This window comes from Schistocerca cancellata, chromosome 9, assembly GCF_023864275.1.
Source record: "Schistocerca cancellata isolate TAMUIC-IGC-003103 chromosome 9, iqSchCanc2.1, whole genome shotgun sequence".
Lineage (NCBI taxonomy): Eukaryota > Metazoa > Arthropoda > Insecta > Orthoptera > Acrididae > Schistocerca > Schistocerca cancellata.
The window spans coordinates 462,090,557-462,111,187 of record NC_064634.1 but is presented as its reverse complement, the minus strand read 5'-3'; the positions used below and the strand labels follow the sequence as shown (position 1 = coordinate 462,111,187).

The 20,631-nt window shown below is 41.1% G+C and overlaps 1 protein-coding gene across 1 annotated transcript in view; it reads right to left on the bottom strand.

The window, feature by feature from the left end:
• Positions 1-20,631, bottom strand: part of LOC126100626 (regulator of microtubule dynamics protein 3-like) — a 106,719-nt gene that overhangs the window by 44,900 nt on the left and 41,188 nt on the right. Inside the window, exon 3 of the mRNA XM_049911253.1 lies at positions 18,967-19,078. Coding sequence (XP_049767210.1) covers positions 18,967-19,078 — 112 coding nt within the window. The remainder of the gene's footprint in view (positions 1-18,966; positions 19,079-20,631) is intronic.

Genomic DNA, 20,631 nt, shown 5'->3' with positions numbered 1-20,631 from the left:
GGGACACAAAGGACCAATAAAAACTGAAACAGATGCATACTTTTTTTTCTCTCTACTTTCAGGATATTTTAACAGTGTACTTTTAACAAGTAGCATTGCACAGCTAAGGTTATTTTAACAATTCCATGGACATAGTACACTGACTTTTTTTTAATCAAATTATGCACCATGTAACATAGATTTAAACATTGACAATAATCAGGACAGCATGGTAAAATAGGGGTACGAAATAAGTCAGGTGGTCATAAACACACAGTACGCTACTACTTCAGAAGGTAATCCCTACACAGTGACACCATGAACTGTTCTAGATTTTCAGTAATTGGACGTCAAGGCTGCCAGATAATGTGCAGTCCTAAAGCATCGACTGTACACCAACCAGCGCAGTGCCTTGAAACAGCATCAGGAAGTTACTGATCCTGTACGGATCATTTTGGAGTGCTACCACTGGCCATCACAACTTCTCTCCTTCCTTGTTTGTGTCGATGCAACTGATGCTGATAGCAGGGTGTCACAGGATGAATTTCTCCAGTTTTGGAGGCATCATTGGGTTTAACTAATGAGGTCACACTGAGGTGTGGGAAATGCATATTTCATAGGTCTGTTGCGGCTACACAATTCATCACAACAGTTCTTGTAACTCCCACATAATTTATATTAATGTGCTGAATGATTCTGAATGAACTGTGTCTAAAGTTGTGCCTTGTGATGGCCACCATTGCAGTAACGTAACTGGAAATCGCAGATAGTCTACAAAAGAGTGTCAATGTAAAAAGTCATGGAAGTGCTGGGTTCTTATAGATTACCATTATTTCTGAAGCTGCAAGATACATTACGCAATGCTAGTGCCCTCTGATAGAGAAATTTAAATGAGAATATGCAGCATTAATCAATTGTTATTTCACAGAAATGTAGTAGCATGAAGGGATAACATTTTTTCTTGTGTTTCTTGCAGACCAAATGTTGTGAATAAATTATTGGAATTCAGGACTGAGTATTATGCAAACAATTATTCTTTTTAAATGCTCAATTACGTTTTAAAACGAATACTAACAGAGAGAGAGGGGCTGGCCAGTACTTACCTCAGCTCAGTACAGCTGATACACAAAAAACAGAACCGAAAATTTACGTTCCTAGCTTTCGGAACAAATGTTCCTTCATCAGGCAGGAGAGAGGGGGAAGAAGGGAAAGTAGATTCAGTTACTCACAACCCAGGTTATGAAGCAACAGGGAAAGGAAAATAGGGAGGGTCGCAAGGATGGAGGCATGGTTGTCAGAGGGAAGCCAAAGATATTCTACTGTAAGTACTGTGCCAGCTTCAAACCAAAGAGGATGCATACAGAAGTAAAGAGGTATATAGTATAAAGATAAACACAACTATGTAGGATGAAAAGATGCGTGAATGGCTAAAGAGGAAAGGGAAAGAGGAGAAGACTGAAAAGTAAATGGGAGTGAGGTGGTTTAACGTAGGTTCAGTCTAGGGGGATGGCGGGATGAAAGGATGTGTTGGAGTGCAAGTTCCCATCTCTGCAGTTCAGAGGGACTGGTGTTGGGTGGGAGAAGCCAAATGGCACATACGGTGTAGCAGGTTCCTAGGTCCCTAGAATTATGCTGGAGGGCATGCTCCGCTACTGGGTATTGGGCATCTCCTAAGCGGACAGTTCGTCTGTGTCTGTTCATGCGCTCAGCCAGTTTAGTTGTTGTCATACCGATGTAAAAGGCTGTGCAGTGCAGGCATGTCAGTTGATAAATGACATGTGTAGTTTCACACGTGGCCCTGCCTTGAATTGTGTACGTTTTACCAGTAGCGGGGCTGGAGTAGGTGGTTGTGGGGGGACGCATGGGGCAGGTTTTGCAGCGGGGTCGGTTACAGGGGTAGGAACCGCTGGGTAGAGAAGGTAGTCTGGGAATATTGTAGGGTTTAACAAGGATGTTACGGAGGTTAGGGGGGCGACGAAAGGCAACTCTGGGTGGTATGGGGAGAATTTTGTCAAGGGATGATCATTGACTTGAGAAAGTGATATCCCTGGTGGAGTAATTTGTTGATGTTTTCGAGGCCAGGATAATATTGGGTGACAAGGGGGATGCTTCTGTGTGGTCTGGGGGTAAGAACATTGTTGTTGGACAGGGAGGAATGTAGTGCTCGGGAGATCTGTTTGTGGACAAGGTCTGCAGGATAGTTGCGGGAGAGGAAAGCATTGGTCAGGTTATTGGTGTAATTGTTGCGGGATTCGTCACTGGAGCAGATACGTTTGCTACGAATACCTAGGCTGTAGGGAAGGGAGCGTTTGATGTGGAATGGATGGCAGCTATCAAAGTGAAGGTACTGTTGTTTGTTTGTGGATTTGATATGGACAGAGGTGTGGATGTGAGCTTCAACAAGATGAAGGTCAACATCCAGGAAGGTGGCTTGGGTTTTGGAGAAGGACCAGGTGAAATTCAGATTCGAAACGGAGTTGAGGTTATCCAGGAAATTAAGGAGTGTTTCTTCACCATGAGTCCAGACCACAAAGATGTCATCTATAAACGTATACCAGGCCAGGGGAAGCAGCTGTTGGGTCTTCAGGAAAGCCTCCTCCATGCGGCCCATGAAGAGGTTGGCATAGGACGGAGCCATCCTGGTTCCCATGGCCGTTCCCCTGATTTGTTTGTAGGTCTGGCCTTCAAAAGTGAAGTAATTATGGGTGAGGATTAAGTTGGTAAGTGTGATAAGGAACGAGGTTTTTGGAAGATCTTCGGGTGGGTGTTGGGAGAGGTAGTGTTCAAGGGCAGAGAGACCATGGGTATGTGGGATGTTTGTGTAAAGGGATGTAGCGTCTATGGTGACAAGAAAGGTTTCAGGTGGGAGAGGAGTGGGAATAGATTTGAGGCGTTCTAGGAAGTGGTTTGTGTCTTTGATGTATAATGGGAGTCTGCGGGTGATAGGTTGGAGGTGCTGGTCTACCAGAGCTGAGATACATTCGGTTGGGGGCTTTGAAGCCTGCTGCAATGGGACGGCCAGGATGGTTCTCTTTGTGGATTTTGGGTTATAGGTAGAAGGTAGGAGTACGTGGCTCAGGTGGAGTGAGTAAGTCTATGGAAGCCGTTGTGAGGCCTTGTGAGGGACCTTGGATTTTTAGGATTTTCTGCAGCTTAGTCTGGATGGAGGGAATGGGATGCTGGGTAACAGCTTTGTAGGTTGAAGTGTCTGAGAGTTGACGCAGTTCTTCTGCCACATACTCCACACGGTCAAGTACGACAGTTGTGGAGCCTTTATCCGCCGGGAGAATGACAATAGAGTGGCCTATTTTCAGCTCCTTAATGGCATGGGATTCAGCTGGGGTGATGTTGGGGGTTGTCGGGATGTTCTTCAAGAAGGACTGAGAGGCAACACTGGATGTGAGGAATTCCTGAAATGTCTGCAAGGGATGGTTTTGGGGGAGGGGAGGAGGATCCCTTTGAGAAGACGGACGGAACTGTTCTAGACAGGGTTCAACACTGGGTCTAGTATTTGGGGGCTGTCTTTGGGTAGTGAAGTGAAGTGATATTTCTAGTTGAGGTTCTGGGTGAATGAGAGGAGATCTTTAACCAGGGCAGTGTGGTTGAATTTAGGCATGGGGCTAAAGGTTAAGCCCTTTGATAGAACAGATGTCTCTGGAGAAGAGAGGGATCTGGATGAGAGGTTTAGGACTGAATTGGGACTGGTGATATGTGGCATTTGACTGTGGTTATAGTTGAGATTTGGTCTGTGTGGAGTATGCGCTGGGATGGGGAGATTGAGTAGGGTGGCTAGGCTAGGTTTGTTGGCTATGAGGGGGGTTGCCTTTCGTCACCCCCCTAACCTCCATAACATCCTTGTTAAACCCTACAATATTCCCAGACTACCTTCTCTACCCAGCGGTTCCTACCCCTGTAACCGACCCCGCTGCAAAACCTGCCCCATGCATCCCCCCACAACCACCTACTCCAGCCCCGCTACTGGTAAAACATACACAATTCAAGGCAGGGCCACGAGTGAAACTACACATGTCATTTATCAACTGACATGCCTGCACTGCACAGCCTTTTACATCGGTATGACAACAACTAAACTGGCTGAGCGCATGAACGGACACAGACGAACTGTCCGCTTAGGAGATGCCCAGTACCCAGTAGCGGAGCATGCCCTCCAGCATAATTCTAGGGATCTAGGAACCTGCTACACCGTATGTGCCATTTGGCTTCTCCCACCCAACACCAGTCCCTCTGAACTGCAGAGATGGGAACTTGCACTCCAACACATCCTTTCATCCCGCCATCCCCCTGGACTGAACCTACGTTAAACCACCTCACTCCCATTTACTTTTCAGTCTTCTCCTCTTTCCCTTACCTCTTTAGCCATTCACGCATCTTTTCATCCTACATAGTTGTGTTTATCTTTATACTATATACCTCTTTACTTCTGTATGCATCCTCTTTGGTTTGAAGCTGGCACAGTACTTACAGTAGAATATCTTTGGCTTCCCTCTGACAACCATGCCTCCATCCTTGCGACCCTCCCTATTTTCCTTTCCCTGTTGCTTCATAACCTGGGTTGTGAGTAACTGAATCTACTTTCCCTTCTTCCCTTTCTTTCCCCTCTCTCCTCCTTGATGAAGGAACATTTGTTCCGAAAGCTAGGAATGTAAATTTTCGGTTCTGCTTTTTGTGTATCTATCGGCTGTACTGAGCTGAGGTAAGTACTGGCCAGCCCCTCTATCTCTTTGTTAGTATTTGTTTCACATCTTTATATGAGATTTTCCATTAATCATTCAAATATGTTTTAACACATTTCTAGTATAATCAGTGGATACTTCTATTCATTTCTTATTCTTAAGTATGTTGGATTCTGTAGGACCCTCTATACTTTACAGTACATTGGTAGCTTGACACTTCCAGTGAGACAGTTCACAAGCACATATTATTTCATAATATAATACTGCTCTTCTGCGAATCCAACTTTTAAACATTTGCAGTCCACTTTTGAGTCCAGTACAGTACTTTCTCAAAATGTTAACACTGAGTAGCATCTTTGACAATGACATAAAGGTAATGAGAAAGCTTTATATGTGGTGGGGCTGGTGGTGGGGCTGGTGGTGGTGGTGGTGGTGGTGGTGGTGTGGTGATGATGATAAACTTTCAGGTATGATGGAGAAGGGTCAACATATCAATTTGAGGTAAAGGACCCTGGATCAGAAACAACTGTGCCGAAGTTATAAACAAAAATTGTTCCGATACCTTTGACATTAGAATACATGTACCAGTACTGTTATTCCTAAGAGTGTAGGGTACGCAAATCCAATGGTCACTTAGGTGTAGAGGTTGGGACAATATCCCATATAATATAATCCAGATGGCATACTGTGCACTAACTTGTGCAATCCTGGTGTACAATGTCTGTACTGTAGTAGACTGCTGTCTGTGTTAGAAGTTGAAGTACTAACACTGATCAGTCGTAACAAAATTGAGTCACATCCGGCGATGGAATTTGCAGATATGATTTTCATGTAGGGGCAAGCAAATGGAAGCGGTAAATAAACTGAAAGGTGGACCAAATATTTGTGTAGGAAACATCCTGCTCATACTATGTTTCCAAGAATTTTCAAAAAATTAAGAGAAACGGGACAATTGGTACCACAGCACTACAACAGAGGAGGACAGCAAATTACATGTACTCCCGACTTAGAAATTACAGTATTTGCTGGAGTGGCTGAGGCAATCAGTTGTACTTCAAATGAATGTTTCACAGAGTACTGTGTGGTGTGTATTACTGGAAATGCAGCTCCATGCATACCGTCCATAGTAAGCACATGTTTTGACTTCTGCTGACTCTGGACCTTTGTCGTATTCAGCCAATGGTTCTCTCAGTACCTTACAGCCGATCCTCACTTTCCAAATTATGTACTTTTCACGGGTGAAACGTGTTTCACCGGACGGAATGCTAAATCGTAGCAGTGGGCATGTTTGAGCTCATGAGAATGCTCGCACTACAGCTGTGAAGCACCAAGAACACAGAATATACGTCAATGTGTGAGCAGGCAGTGTCAGTGATTATGTACTATGCCTGTTTCTTCTTCTTCTTCCTCACTTACATGAGTGAGTGTATAATGTGCTTATAAGGTACTAACCAGGTTCCTGGAATACATCCCACTAGTTATTCATCAACAGCTGTAATTCCAAAATGGAGCCCCATCTCCCTATGGACTGAGGATTCATACAGACCTAGATCAGACATTCTCTGAGAAGAAGCAGAGGAGTACCTCCTGTTTCATTGCCACTACATTCAACTGATCTCATCCTACTTAATTAGTTCTTGTGGCTGCGAAAAGTTTAGTGTATGAAATGCCTGTCAAGACTGAAGAGGATCTCCTGCCAAGAATTCTCACTGCCTGCAACACTGTTTGAATGACACTGGATATAACAGAACAGCTACAAAAGAACTTTGTGTGATGATGCCATGGCTGCAATGATGCTGGGGGACGCCATTTTAAACAACTGTTGAAAATGTAACAGATTCTAAAACTTGTGCACGTAAATGGAATTCATCGTTACTGCACCGTAGGCTTGACATTTTACAGTTTCATACGCCATTACAAATCCATCGGCAGGGAAAATAATCTGATGGTATTTGGGAGCATTCAGCAGGAATTCTGTACTCAATAATCAGGCTTCACACGTTAGGGTACTTAGTTTGAACATTGCACGAGGCTAAGGCAAAAATTTAGTGGATTTTCACTTGCACCTTTCTACTCCATTGTTTCTGGACTATGGTCCCTTACCTCAAACTCATACATTACTCTCCAACAGTATCCTTGTAAGTTTGTATCATCATCATGGAATCACCCTGTATGTTTGCAGGTCAACATTGCTACCAAAAGCTGCAAAACTAAAGTTCTCTCGTTGCAGATGGCAGGTTACCAGTAAACAATGATGCAAAAACCATCCTACAGAATCGAACATGCTACAAGATAAGAACTGAATAAAAGTACCCACTGATACTGTAATGTGTTTGGGAATTTAAAAAGAACACTTGTTTGCATTAACAGGTGGACCTGAATTCCCATAATGTAGTCTGCAACCACAGCAGCTGCTACACCACCAAAACAAAAAATGTTTATTGTTAATAAACACCAGTTGTTAGGCAGGCCTGGACTTCATAATTTTAGAATGCAGTAACCCAACTCCTACAGTCATGAGCCTAAAGCACAGTTGTGCATCATTATAATTTGATATTATCATTGTACTACATGATTAAACCATTCTAAGACATTTTGGGATTGCAGCTGGTTGTGGTAAACTTCATTCCACGTTATTTCAATTGGACACCTGCCAGTCATCTTCAGGTAAGCCATCAAAGTCTTCTATGGCTCACCTGAAGATGACTGTCAACTGCCCAGTTGAGACTGGCAGGTGTTCAAATGAAATATCGTGAAATGAAGATTTGACAGTTATTCATTAGTAAGTGACGGTGAAAGTATTCAATAGTAGACTATTATTATACTGACAGTCAATGTTAATGGAGGAAGATCACTGAAAGATGCAGTTAGTGTCAAGTGATATATACACAGTGATCATAATTTTAGATTGTTGGTTGTATGACAATGAATCTGGACTGGTGGCAGATGATCATAATAGTGTAAAAGACAATTCAGTAGTGATGTTTGCAATGTAGGAATGTGTAACTGACACAGATGACGACACAGTTATGCAGGCAACTAATAATGATGTATTATTGACAATATTAGCTACCACTGAAAGAAATAATCATAAACAGACAGAACTGAAGTAACAATCACGAAACTGGAAAGATTAATCAAGAACAAAAATAAGGTATGCAAAAGAGTGTGAAAATATGCCAAAATTTATGACTGAATTAACTGATGTGGTAATGGAAACATTTGAAGATGTGAACTGAGATTTTTACAAACAACACCAAGTGGCTGGAAGGGAGCTAGAGAGTATCAGATAAGAATTGGGGGCTGAAAAGGAGAGAAATCACAAAATTATGACTGCATTAAATGATAAACTTAATGAGCAGGAGTGCAACACTGTGCTTGGAAAAGGTACTACTCTGGGTAAAAAGAAAAAACTCTTTAAATTTATTGGACACTTGCAACAACTACTTGAATGTCTAAACCACTAGTGGGCAATGGGCAGACCACAGGCCAGATCCAGACCATGGAAGAAATTCACGGGAGAAGGAGCAAGCCACTGCAGAATTTTGCAATGAAGTTTTTAAGACAACTATTGTAAAATGTCATAAGTAAAGAAACAGTGTTCATATGTGGAAATAAATCTAAACATCTGAGTATGGGGTGAACATAAAATAAATGTACTCTTAAAAATGCATGTTTTGAGGAATAATTTTGTTGGTGTGGCATAACGGGAAAGGGGTACCATTCGTACCTTAACCCATATGTGTTAACATAATGGATGCCATAGTTTTGACTTCATGTGCTAAGACCACTGCTGCAATGTCACATAACAACATGGCCCCCAAGCTTAAGCAAATACATGAATCACGCTTGTGGCTTACCAAGAGGTTGCCATGCCTGGTATACATGAACGTGATGAAAATTCTGCAAGTTATGGTTGGTTGAATGCAGATAAATTAAACAAATATCTTACATGACATTTGAGACAAAAGAAACAACTCACTGTCACATGCGTAAATGCTATTATTGAATGATGTGTGACATACAAAGGTTAAAAAATGCACAAAAAGGCTGTTTTGGTGCTGGAAGAGTACTCCCCCCCCCCCCTCCCTCCTCGTTAGAGCTATGTAACAATTCTGTTGGATTAATATAGCAACAAAAACAACCAATATTTGACAAAATAATTTAATTGTTTGGATAAAAAAATCTACTCAAGAAGCGGCGGAAGAACACACACATAAAAGAAATAATCAGGCAAGCTTTTGGAGCCAATGGGCCCTTCTTCAGGCAGAAGGTTCGAAGGGGAAAGAGGAGGGCTGAAGAAAAAGGACTGGATTTCAGCAAAGTCACCCAGAACCGTGGGACAAGGGAGACTTACCGCATGGGATGAGAAGAAAAGACTATTCTGGTGGAGACAGTTCTGTTGGATTGTCACATAAGTTAATTAATAAACATTTTCATATCTGAAGGCTGACAAAGACTAGTCAGTGATTAAGAGTCTATAAGCCATGGCAAGCATGTAAAAAAGGAATCTGAAACTAAGTCACATGGCACTGACCACCGACACATCACGTGGCATTTAATATAGAGCATGCGGTCGATACAAAGGCTGATCTCACAAAACTGACACAGACCTCAGAAGACATTATGATTTAGCACAAAATAACATGGCACACAAAATAATGTATACAATCAGGTAACAGCTGCTTGGGAATGCCTTGATTAATGAAGATGGTCAAAATCCAGAAGCACTGTGGGCTAGTAGGATTCATACCAAGCCATACTTTTGCAGAAGGAAAAATTCTTGGATGTAACATTGAACATAAAGTGTCACAATATTTCATCATTAAACCAAGACGCCATTACCAGATGAGCTGATTTATTGGGTTCCCACCACTTTTTCCGTCCTGCATACACCACCAATCCCATGTTGCCATGGGGCAACAGTCACATAAACTCTATCGACTATGCCAGTTAATGTCATTGTGCATTTTCTTGTCTCATGTAATTCAAGTGTGGGATTACAAGATTATGAAGCCTAAAGAAAGATGAATCTGGTGTGTGTGTGTGTGTGTGTGTGTGTGTGTGTGTGTGTGTGTGTGTGCGTGTGTGAGAGAGAGAGAGAGAGAGAGAGAGAGAGAGAGGGGGGGGGGGGGGGGGGCAGAACCAGTCATGCAGTCAAGGTGTTTTACTCTCATCCAATCATTTTCCGAAGATTCACTCTATCTAAGGCTGAACTATCTGTAACTATGTGTTTCATCTTTTCGCAGCTACAGCTGTACCACTAATTTCATTCATGAGATGTACACATTACAGATGATAAACTCCTCATGTGCCCATACCCGCACAGCCATAGCCTCCTATGGTATCAAGAGGCACAAGGTCCTCATAGTTGGTATGATTCTTAAAAATTGCGTCAGCAGCCACAAAGGGGTGGGATCTGAGTTGTTGGAAACTATGTTTCCTGGATGGGAATACACAATGTCGTGTATGTGCTTAAAAGGGGTCATAGTTCGGCCGGATGGTGGAAAATTCCTTTACAATTCCATTGGAGGGGTAAGAGGGTCTTGAATACTGTGGGGGCATGAAGCAACCATGAGGGGGCAGGACTGACACAGGGTTATGTACTGCAACTGGGATGTCAGGGGATCCAATGAGATAGTTCTGTGGCACATTGCCTAGGGTGATCTGGTGTCTCAGGGGATCTCCACCTTGGGCGCAGAAGCAGTACATGCAGAGTCCAGTAGCATGCAGGCCACCAGAGTTTCGTTAATCTTCAGGGTGTACAAACGGACAAGAAAAAATTCCTGGATCTCCTGGTTAAAAACGCACTTTTTCCCCAAGTGAAAATACACTTCTTCCAAGGTTAAAATACACTTTTTCCATGAAAAGCGAAAGTGTAGTTTCCCTCGGAACAGTAAAAACATCAATCCTTTGAATTGTAAACGTTTTATACACCGGCGTAGAACTTCCCGGCACTTTCGAAAACTAAACTAGAGGGTAAAAATGCGTTTTGATAAGATCTTTCAGAAACATGTACACTGCTTTTTTCGTATTATGAGAGTATGAATTTGAACTCCACCCCACACTGCACATTACTTTCTAAAACATTGCAACATGCTTTTGTACACCAATCGTAGCTCATGTCACATAATCTCGTCAGCCAATGACAGCAGATATTCAGAGCATAGGAAACGTGATGCAGTCAGCCAATTAACACACAAGTAGGAAAAGTTACTGGTTTACATTGATGTACATAGAGTAGCTACGAGAAAAGCTAAGCTTTCATGAATAACATTGATCTTGAAGATTAATAAGCTGCAAGAAAAGCTAAGCTTTTGCATACATCACACAAATGTGCCAGTAAAATTTTAAACAATGACATTAATGTCTGGTCTTATACCAAGTGGTTGGTACTCGAAGTGTTAATTTTAAATGAGAGTCAAATTCTCTGTTATTTAAGAAATTCATTGCACATTCTCATAAGCAACATAATTCATCTTCCGCAAAAGGAAATTTCCTTTGAAAACAAAGCTTTTCAAAGAGCCGTTCACAATATTTTCCCTTGACCTTTTTGACAGGGGTTCATTTCAGCAGGTGCCAGAGAGCACCAGAAAACAGGTGTTACTGCACGTGGGCTGCTCCAATGATGCAGGAAGCCCGTATGTTTGTACACATATAGCATTGTACACATATAGCATTAAAAGAGTTCTTACATGATGTCATAAAAGAAATAGGACATCAGAGGATACTCCAAGATCACAGGAATTTCATAAACTATACTAAAATGCATAATTCGGCTTAAAGGACACTTTCATAAGTCCTGATTTACAATGAAGTAGGCCCTAACCTGACATTAAGTTTTTTAGTGTGCTTTTCGGAATGCAAATTTCCTTGGAATACCAGTACTGTATTGTCTCATGTTAGGTTCTTTATTATGGCATAATTCCATACGTGCCAAAAGATGAAAATGTGCACTTGACATTCAGTGAACAGTTAAAACTAGCTAATAGTGTGGAATGAAACATTTTGTTTCTTATAAATTGAATGCATCTATGGACAAGATTAATAAGAGTCACTTTTATTTAGCAAACCAACAAAAATAATTTTTTTGTTGTGCAAGGTGATTAATGCTTGACTGCCAAAAACGTGGAAATAAAATAAAATCAGAAAACTGAAAGTAACAACATATTTTAGCCTTCCACAATTATGTGCCTGTATTTTAATTCACTTGATAGCTCCCGGCCACAGGAATCTGTTTTGTTTTCATTTGATGTGTGAACTGTAAATGAGGTTAAGCAGCAAAATCACTAAACATAAACACGGGTCACTATCCCTCTCCCCACAACAACCCAGACTGCTCCGCACATACGTGAATCTGGCAGCTTAGGCAGGCCAGAAAAAGTTATCTGAGTAGCATGACTGCTTCTTGCTATTGCCGCAGTCACACTCCAAGTAGCCAGAAGTGGAAGGTACTGCCCATACACAACTCAACTGCGCCATGTGCTGGAGCCGGCTGGCATTGCTCAAACCAAACGGAATAAAACAGTTATGACGTCACACTTACCAGAAGTATTTACTGTTATGAAGTATTCTATTGTCTTCATCCTAAAGCCTTTGACACATTTTGCTTTAGGCAGGCGCTTGTGTGTGCTGTAAATGGCGCATTTCCTTTCTAACTTAAGTTTTATTTTGATTTTATTCCATATTTTACATTTTATTGCTGCAGTACTATTCTGCAGTAGTGTGATACAGTAAAATTCTTTGTTAGTCTATTAGTTATTACCAGTCAACATGACAAAAATTTAAATCAAGACAAACAATGAAAAATTCTTGGAATTCTAAGAAAATTCCCAAGTTTTTCCCGGATTTCACGGTTGTCCTGGAGCGTACACACCCTGATCTTAGAGTACTTCTTCTTGTCCTTCCTCTCCTTAAAAGAGGCAGACAGAGAATGTTTCCCCGAATTGGTTTCAGGGAGAAAGGAAGAACGAGAAGTCTAAAAGCCAGCAGCCTGTGGTTACTTCAGCCAGAAGCTGGCGTCTGGTTGTGGGCCAGCAGGAAATGTGGAAGGAGCTAGAGAAGCCAGAGGAAGATGGCGTGCCTCTGGCTGGGGGATCAGGGACTGTTGTCTCTGGCAAGTGGGGAGCCAATGCTCCTGAATTGGGTGAAGTGGAAGCACCAGAAAGGCCCGTCATGGGAATGTCACCCAATTTTTCACAAGAGAGCAGTGCCTGTGGCTGGGCAGGAGATGATGTTTTAATAATGAGGGAACCAATCTTCATCTTAGACATGGCTGCAACTTCTACATATTTGTCTTCAATGTTTACCACAAAAAATAGAGGTTTTGTTGGTGAAAAGGTGTCCCTGTTGGTCCTGGTACATATCAGGTATTGGAGGGGGAGGATTTTGTTCCGCGTCATTTAGTCTTGCATTCCTCCCACTGCATGGCAAGAGATGGGAATGCATTGCAAATGTACTTAGCTGCATCATATAAGGTCTTTCCATTTGAAGAGACTTCTAGGGCTGTATGACCACCAGCAGGAGAAAATTTATTCGCCATGGTGTTACCCACTCTGAATGACGTTCTCCCCATGGTACCACCCAGCCACAGTAACAGCTAAATGCCCAATAATCTGTTGCTGGGAATCCCTGTGCCCCAGTCATGATGGGCACATACTCCATGACATACACGGGGAGTGTGCAGCGCAGGCACTTACAGTGTGATCCCTGCATGCTCTAAGGGGGATACCATTGTGCCAGGGTGGATGGGCACAGAGGCAGAGCATACACCACAGTGTGTAACCTTACCTGCACAACATGCACTTTTGTAAAATTATGGGGGCCATATAATCATTAATGGAAGGTGAAGATAGTACCAGGAATGAAATTAGAAATCAAGACTAAAATTGTCAACCAAGTCCTGGCAGGGTCTGCACCAAAGGGAGTGTTTGATGGAAAGTCAGAGGGGGGTAAGAGATAGTTGAAATGTAGGTTTGCAGCACAGAAAGAGGAAGCAATGCTGCAAAGGCTGGGGACCTGCAGTAGCTAAGCACATATTCACCAAAGAGTGGCGAGCCCCCTAGGAGAGTGTGCCAGAAGTAGCCACGACAGGGCAACAAACATTACCATACGTGCCTACTTTGGAAAAGGGCCATCACTCAAACTCACGCATGACAAAAATCTAAACAATTTTTAAAATACCCTGCCTTAACGAAAATAATACTACTTCTCAGCTACAAAATACAATACCGTATTTACTCGAATCTAAGCCGCACTCGAATCTAAGCCGCACCTGAAAAATGAGACTCGAAATAAAGGGAAAAAAAAAAAAAAATTGCCAAATCTAAGCCGCACCTGAAATTTGAGACTCGAAATTCAAGGGGAGAGAAAAGTTTTAGGCCGCACCTCCAAATTGAAACAAAGGTGGTCCATTGTAATATAAGACACAATTTAGGTCGAATGAATGACGATACAGCTACAGTAGTTTGGTTCGAGTCGTAAGCTTAGCAGTTCAGCTTTACCAGGTAGCCATTACTATGTGTCAGGCGCTCCGTCCATATTTATACGGATACCCTTCCTTTTTCACGTGCTTCGTCTGGTTTGAATCGATTGCTTATTTTGCTTTGATCTGATTAGTGCCGTTTTCTATGTTATAGGTGTTTACGTCAGTCACTCTAAGCTGCAAATGCGTTACTATACTGTGTCATGCATTGTTTGTCGCATTCTGATAGTGCGTGTTTACGGCCTGTCGCTGCTCGCGGCATGGCTTGCTTTTGTGCGTGCTACCGCTGCCTACAATTAAAAAAAGAGAGGAATCGTCTCATTAGCGAAACAATGGCAAGAGACTGCTATTTGTTGTTACTTACACTGCTGCTTTATTTGATAATGATCAACAAGAACCAAATAATAGATTGCGTATGATAGAACATGTTCTGAACGAGAGTTTGGCGAAAATTTTTCTCTGTTTGAAAATCTTTGCGGCCGCTTCTTTAGTACATCAAATTCTGCACAGAATTTAGTCGTCTTAGATTTAAAAATCTAGTCAGTTGCCGTGCTTCATTTCCGACTGTATCACTATTAGGCATAAGAGTAATACGAATATAAACATGACACGATACGTATATTCTTCCGTGTTTGCTGTTGTCTCACTCTAGTTTCGTAGTTTATTGGGCAGACAGGATTTAAATGAGATAGAAGCAAACACGAAAGAATACATGGCAAAATGTTTATATTCGTATTATTCTTATGGTGAAGAGAATACTGCATGTGATTCCCAATTCATAAAAGTTCCTATTAGCAACCATCTCTTCTCACAGGTAGGAAAAAATTCAGAACATAGAGTTGGCCATATTGACAAACATCCCAAACAGTCTTGCCAGTCGGATTTTCGTATTACATTGAAATGCTGCTACATTAGAAGATGAACAATATGGAATTTGTATTTACTTTGTTGTACAATGTATGAAAATGCAGTGGTCGAAACTCGGGCGGAGAAAAAAAAGCTCGTCTTCCAATTTTTTTTTGTATTTTATTTTATTTACTGACGCAGATGTTTTGGCGCCAGTATTTATCTTTGTGCCTACAAACGTTGCCTGTGTAGCGCTACATATATCCGGCGGCAGAAGTTAGTTGTTGCGGCACCTACCAACATTTTTCAGAACTTCCGCATGCTTTGCACTCGATTCTAAGCCGCAGGCGGTTTTTTGGATTACAAAAACCGGAAAAAAAGTGCGGCTTAGATTCGAGTAAATACGGTAATTCATGCTTTAAACAGGATACCTCGATAAAATCATGTCTACATAAATCATAGGCCAATGATTTGTAGATGAACATAACAATCCAGAAGAAATCCATGTTAAACAGCAGCAGATGTGGTGAATATTGGTTTGGAGCATACATAACAGGACTTTCATGATAAATTAAGCAGATATGCGATGATTGAAAAAGGCTTTACACAATGAAACTTGTTTAATGTAACACAGGCAAGAAATAATTTATACACACTGCAGATCACACGCTAGTTCAACTTAGTCATTGTTGTGGCCTTTTTAGCTTCCTGCAAAAAGTCTTGAAAAAAGTTTCATCATAACAGGGACCAGAACTCTTAGTCTTCCAGATAGAAATAGCCTCCAGATATTCATTGGACATGGATGATCTGAACTCTGTTCTATTTTTCTTCACAAGGCTCAAAGCATGTTCACATTCTGCACTGCTACGGAGTATAGCGAGAACAGAGAGAGAGAGAGAGAGAGAGAGAGAGAGAGAGAGAGAGAGAGAGAGAGAGCATTACTCTAGAAATTCGGTTATACTTGACAAGTCCATTGGCTCCACAAATTCTTGATATCTGGGCCCAACTAGAATCACCTGCAGCATCTCGATTTGCAGCCAACGTGCCATCTACCTGAAGAGCTGTGAACTGTGTCTGAAGCTCATTCGCCACCTCGTCTGTAGTTAGACATGTGGAAGAAAACTACTCATTTTCAATTTTGTCTAACCTAGCAACTTGAGCGTGCTTTAACATATCATCTTGAGTGGAAACTTGTGGATGGTGTAGGCACAGGCAGTACAAAGTTGATGAAAAGAAAAAGGGTTTAGCTCTATCCCGGAGACCATTTGCTACGTTTGAAGTCTGAATGCCGATAACTAACTCATCGTCACTTCTTTGATTTTGAATCAAGTTGTACTCAACTTCAAGCAATGAGGAGCTTTTGACAATTTTGGGCTTAACAAACTTGATGAACAACTGCTTTAGCAAATCCGTTGGAAGTTCTAATAAAAAGTGAACTTGTGAGGAAGAAGTCTGAAGGGCAATACTGAATTTATCAAACACATGAGGACAGGAACAAACATTTTTTCTTCATATGTTGGAGCAGAAGTCTTACTTTTTAGGATGACTTTGTCACAGAAGAATACGCTTTTCTTTTAGGGGCATACGTAGCAGCAGAATCAAGAATTCTCTTCTTCTGACACTCTTTGGATCAACTTCGCTCAACACTAGTTATTCTTAAAGATGTCAAGCTTGTGGAAATGTTTTAGGCACATAATACTACTTCCTCCTTGAAGAAAACAAAGAAGCAGATCCCACAGGTCCAGTAGTTTACCCAAACATATGTACAAAGATAACCACCTGGTACATACATGCTTCAGAATTTTCTTTGCTTCTTTATTGTGCAAGTTCTGGAATTTCTGAAGGCATTCTTTTCTTTCAACACTCTTCTCTAAGAAATAAAACATTTCAACAAGAACCTCATCCACTTTACGTGGTAATCTCCTAGCACCTTTTTCAGCGGCTAGATTAATCAGGTGAGAAATGCAACCTATGATAGCAGTTACCTGGTTGAACTTCATTCAGAACTGCTGAAACCCCATTTCTATGTCCTATCATAACAGGACCATTGTTGAAGCCGAAAGCCACACAGTTTTCAATTGGTGTGTTATGAGAAATCAGCTGTGATAACATCAGGTTACCTACCTGTATGTTTTGCCCTGCTGGGTCCCTGTGTAGCACTGGTATGGATGGCACAGTGCTCACTACTTTTTCCCGTGCAATATCATAAAATGTGACAACAACAGGATACAACTTGTCATCCATATCTTTGCTTCTATCCACTGCCAAAGAAAATGGTCCATTCTGAAGGCACTTAACAACTTCAGATGACACATTTTTTGCCATTTTATTTACAATGCATGGCACTTCCGTGCAACCACAGCTATATTTCTTGGCAACTTCTGATGTGGGAAACATCACCTTAAATAAAGTACCAGCACGAGCAGCCACATTTAAAGCCACACTGTGTCCCACCAAAAAGGAAGTAAACAGACACACTATCCTAATTACATCATTGTCAATGTTTCCAGTCTTGGCAAAAAAGGTGTTGATTTTCTTGTTATCTTCCATCAATTTAACATGACTTCCATGTTTAATGCATTTCACATGATTACTTACATCATTTCTTCCACCATTTGCAATATTAATTTCACACCCACATACCATGCAAAAGGCAATTTTTTCTCCCTTTCTCGATTTTAATATGCACGGAAAATCAACAAACTATGATTCTTTAAATGTCTGGAAGTACTGTTTCTAGTTGGATTTATTCATGAATCCTACAATAGGAATACAGCGTATGAAAATGTAAAGTCTTAAACAATTAAATGAACATGATGTCAACCTAATGAACAAAGAATATGCACACAGTAAAAAACACACACATGTGGAATGAATGTAATTGATCCACTCATGGCCAAACAATAGGAATTAAATCACAACAAGCAAACAGAGCGGAACAAAGAATTTGCAGAGTAGACCCTGGCTACATGTAAGATTCACATGGAAGAACTGTTATCCTGGCATTAAATTCAATTCCAATGATGACACAAATATCACAGGTTAAAGTACCAGTCATATCAACGAATGGGTTATCGACTATGGTAGACTTGTCTTTGACCCACACAAACAATCGATTGTATGGAAGTGGGATGATTATCAAATGTTAAAGTTTTTGTCTGTGAAGTCGTAAAATGACACCGTCTATCCATAAAACGCTGCAATTTCCAAAAATTTTATGGATCAGCTGGGGGGGCAAAAAAAAAAAAAAAAAAAAAAAAAAAAAAAAAAAAAAAAAAAACCCACCACACACGTAAAAGTTGGCTGGTTTGCATTACAAGACTTTAATGTTCCTCTTTTCTGCCCCGATAGCTGAATGGTCAGCGTGACAGACTGCCGACCTAAGGGGCCCGAGTTACATTCCTGGCTGGGTGGGGATTTCATCATCATTTCATCCCCATTTGGCATGCAGGTCGCCCAATGTGGCGTCGAATGTAATAAGACCTGCCCCGTATGGGGCCTCCCGGCCAATGATGCCAAATGCTCATTTCCATTTTCAATGTTCCTCTTCATGTTTCTCCACATAACTCCACAACTTATTGTTTCATAAGCAGATTCTTAGGGATGATAGCAAGAAAATGACTCTGAACATCCTTTTTATGCCAAGGCACACACACACGCGCGCGCGTGTGTGTGTGTGCCTTGGCATAAAAAGGATGTTCAGAGTCATTTTCTTGCTATCATCCCTAAGAATCTGCACACACACACACACACACACACACACACACACACACACACACACACACACACAGAGAGAGAGAGAGAGAGAGAGAGAGAGAGAGAGAGAGAGAGAGAGAGAGAGAGAGAGAGAGAGAGAGAGAGTGGGGGGGGGGGGGGGGTGTCTGATGTAAGGAAAAGCCAGGGATATGAAGCCTTGCAAATGACTAACCAATACAAAAAAAAGTGATGTTTACTGTTGCTGACCCTTCTGTATAATGGATTTCTTCCTTTCAGGAGTTACTGCATCCTCCATAGTCGCTGTCAGGGCGTGCGATGCCTGCGCGAGCCGCCACAGTACCTCGGGCTCGTCGGAGTACTGGAACCGACAACTTCACATCAGGTTCAAGAAATACTAATGGAGTACACAAATCACTGACACGGTCAACATACAAGTCACTGCAAACCTATCAGATCAAGAAAATCCCTTGTGTAAATGTAAGCTTCTTGTGCAGGAGTGTGTTTGAGGGAAACAAATCTGCAACTGTATTGTACAACACTACATTTTGGCCATTGCTGCAGGTAGTCATCAGAACATATAAATTACTGAGCTATGTCACTCTGGCTATAATACACTGGTATTTCTTGCTGCTCAGTTATCACCTCACAAGGTCATTACAGAATTATTCTTATTGTGTTGAGTGACACTGTTACATAAAGCAAAATCTGGAACTACAACTAGATGGAACTACAACTAGATGTCATGTGCAAGTGAAGGTAGCACAGAGCAGCACATGCCTTCAGTGACAAGTGTTAAATATAGTGCACAGTGGGGTTCTGTCAAGATATTTATCTGCAGGTTAGTTTCTTAATGCAACCAAGGGACTGTACATTAGGCATGACAGAAGTCTACCATAAATTCAGTAGTCCTGATTAGAACAAGCAAACATATGTTTTTATTATGAAAAATTTGTGTAACAGTTTGGAAAGAAACTAATCACACACAAACAACAAAAATGAGCATAGTTTGTTATAAACTTATTAGAGAAGATGGTACTGACATTCTTTGGTTTTACACAACTAAATTGTCTTATGACATCAACAGTAAAGGTGCAGATGGTTAGGTACAGAACAAAACAATTCACAGAGTAGGGTATTCCAGGAAGTAATCAAGAATAAAATGTTCTATTTGTAACATGAAGTCCAGCCATATGCTGCTATTTGTATTGTTATCCAGTTACATAATATTCTTTCAACACCGAACGATTTCAAACTACAACTCATTACTGAATATATCTGAAACATTGTTACCATTATAACATTAAATAACTGCTTGAACTCATATCTTTGAAATACTGTTACTGTTATGAGATTAAATAACTGCTTGAACTCAAACTCATTCCACAAAAATACTGTTCCCTGACATAAACAGAGTTCATTAATTCATCTAACAACATACAAGCATGCTACATTTACGACATTTCTACAGTAAACATACTTGTAATTTTCAGGAAGAAACAGCATTAGGAAAGAACTTTTACAGAAACTGGCCAATGACAAACTAGCTACAGGATGATAATGATTTTAATGCAAAACTGAGCAGGAAAAATGATATTTCAGCAGATAACTTTGGACATAATAGCAGGAATGACTGAGGTCAGGCCATGCATTAGTAGAATTCGCTGAGAGGAGCAACACATTTGCCTTTAATACATTTTTCGAGAGGAAAATAAATGAATAAAATAAAATAGACTCGATAAGGACCAATGGAGCTAAAATATATATTTCATCAAACGATGAAGGAATTGTTTAAGTTAAGGATCCAAATCATGTCTGAATTGAAAGTGATCAGAGATTGGCCAAATGCAGAGTTAAATAGACACAGAGCTACCAAACACAGGATTCATCTGGCTGTCAGAAAAATGGGTTATG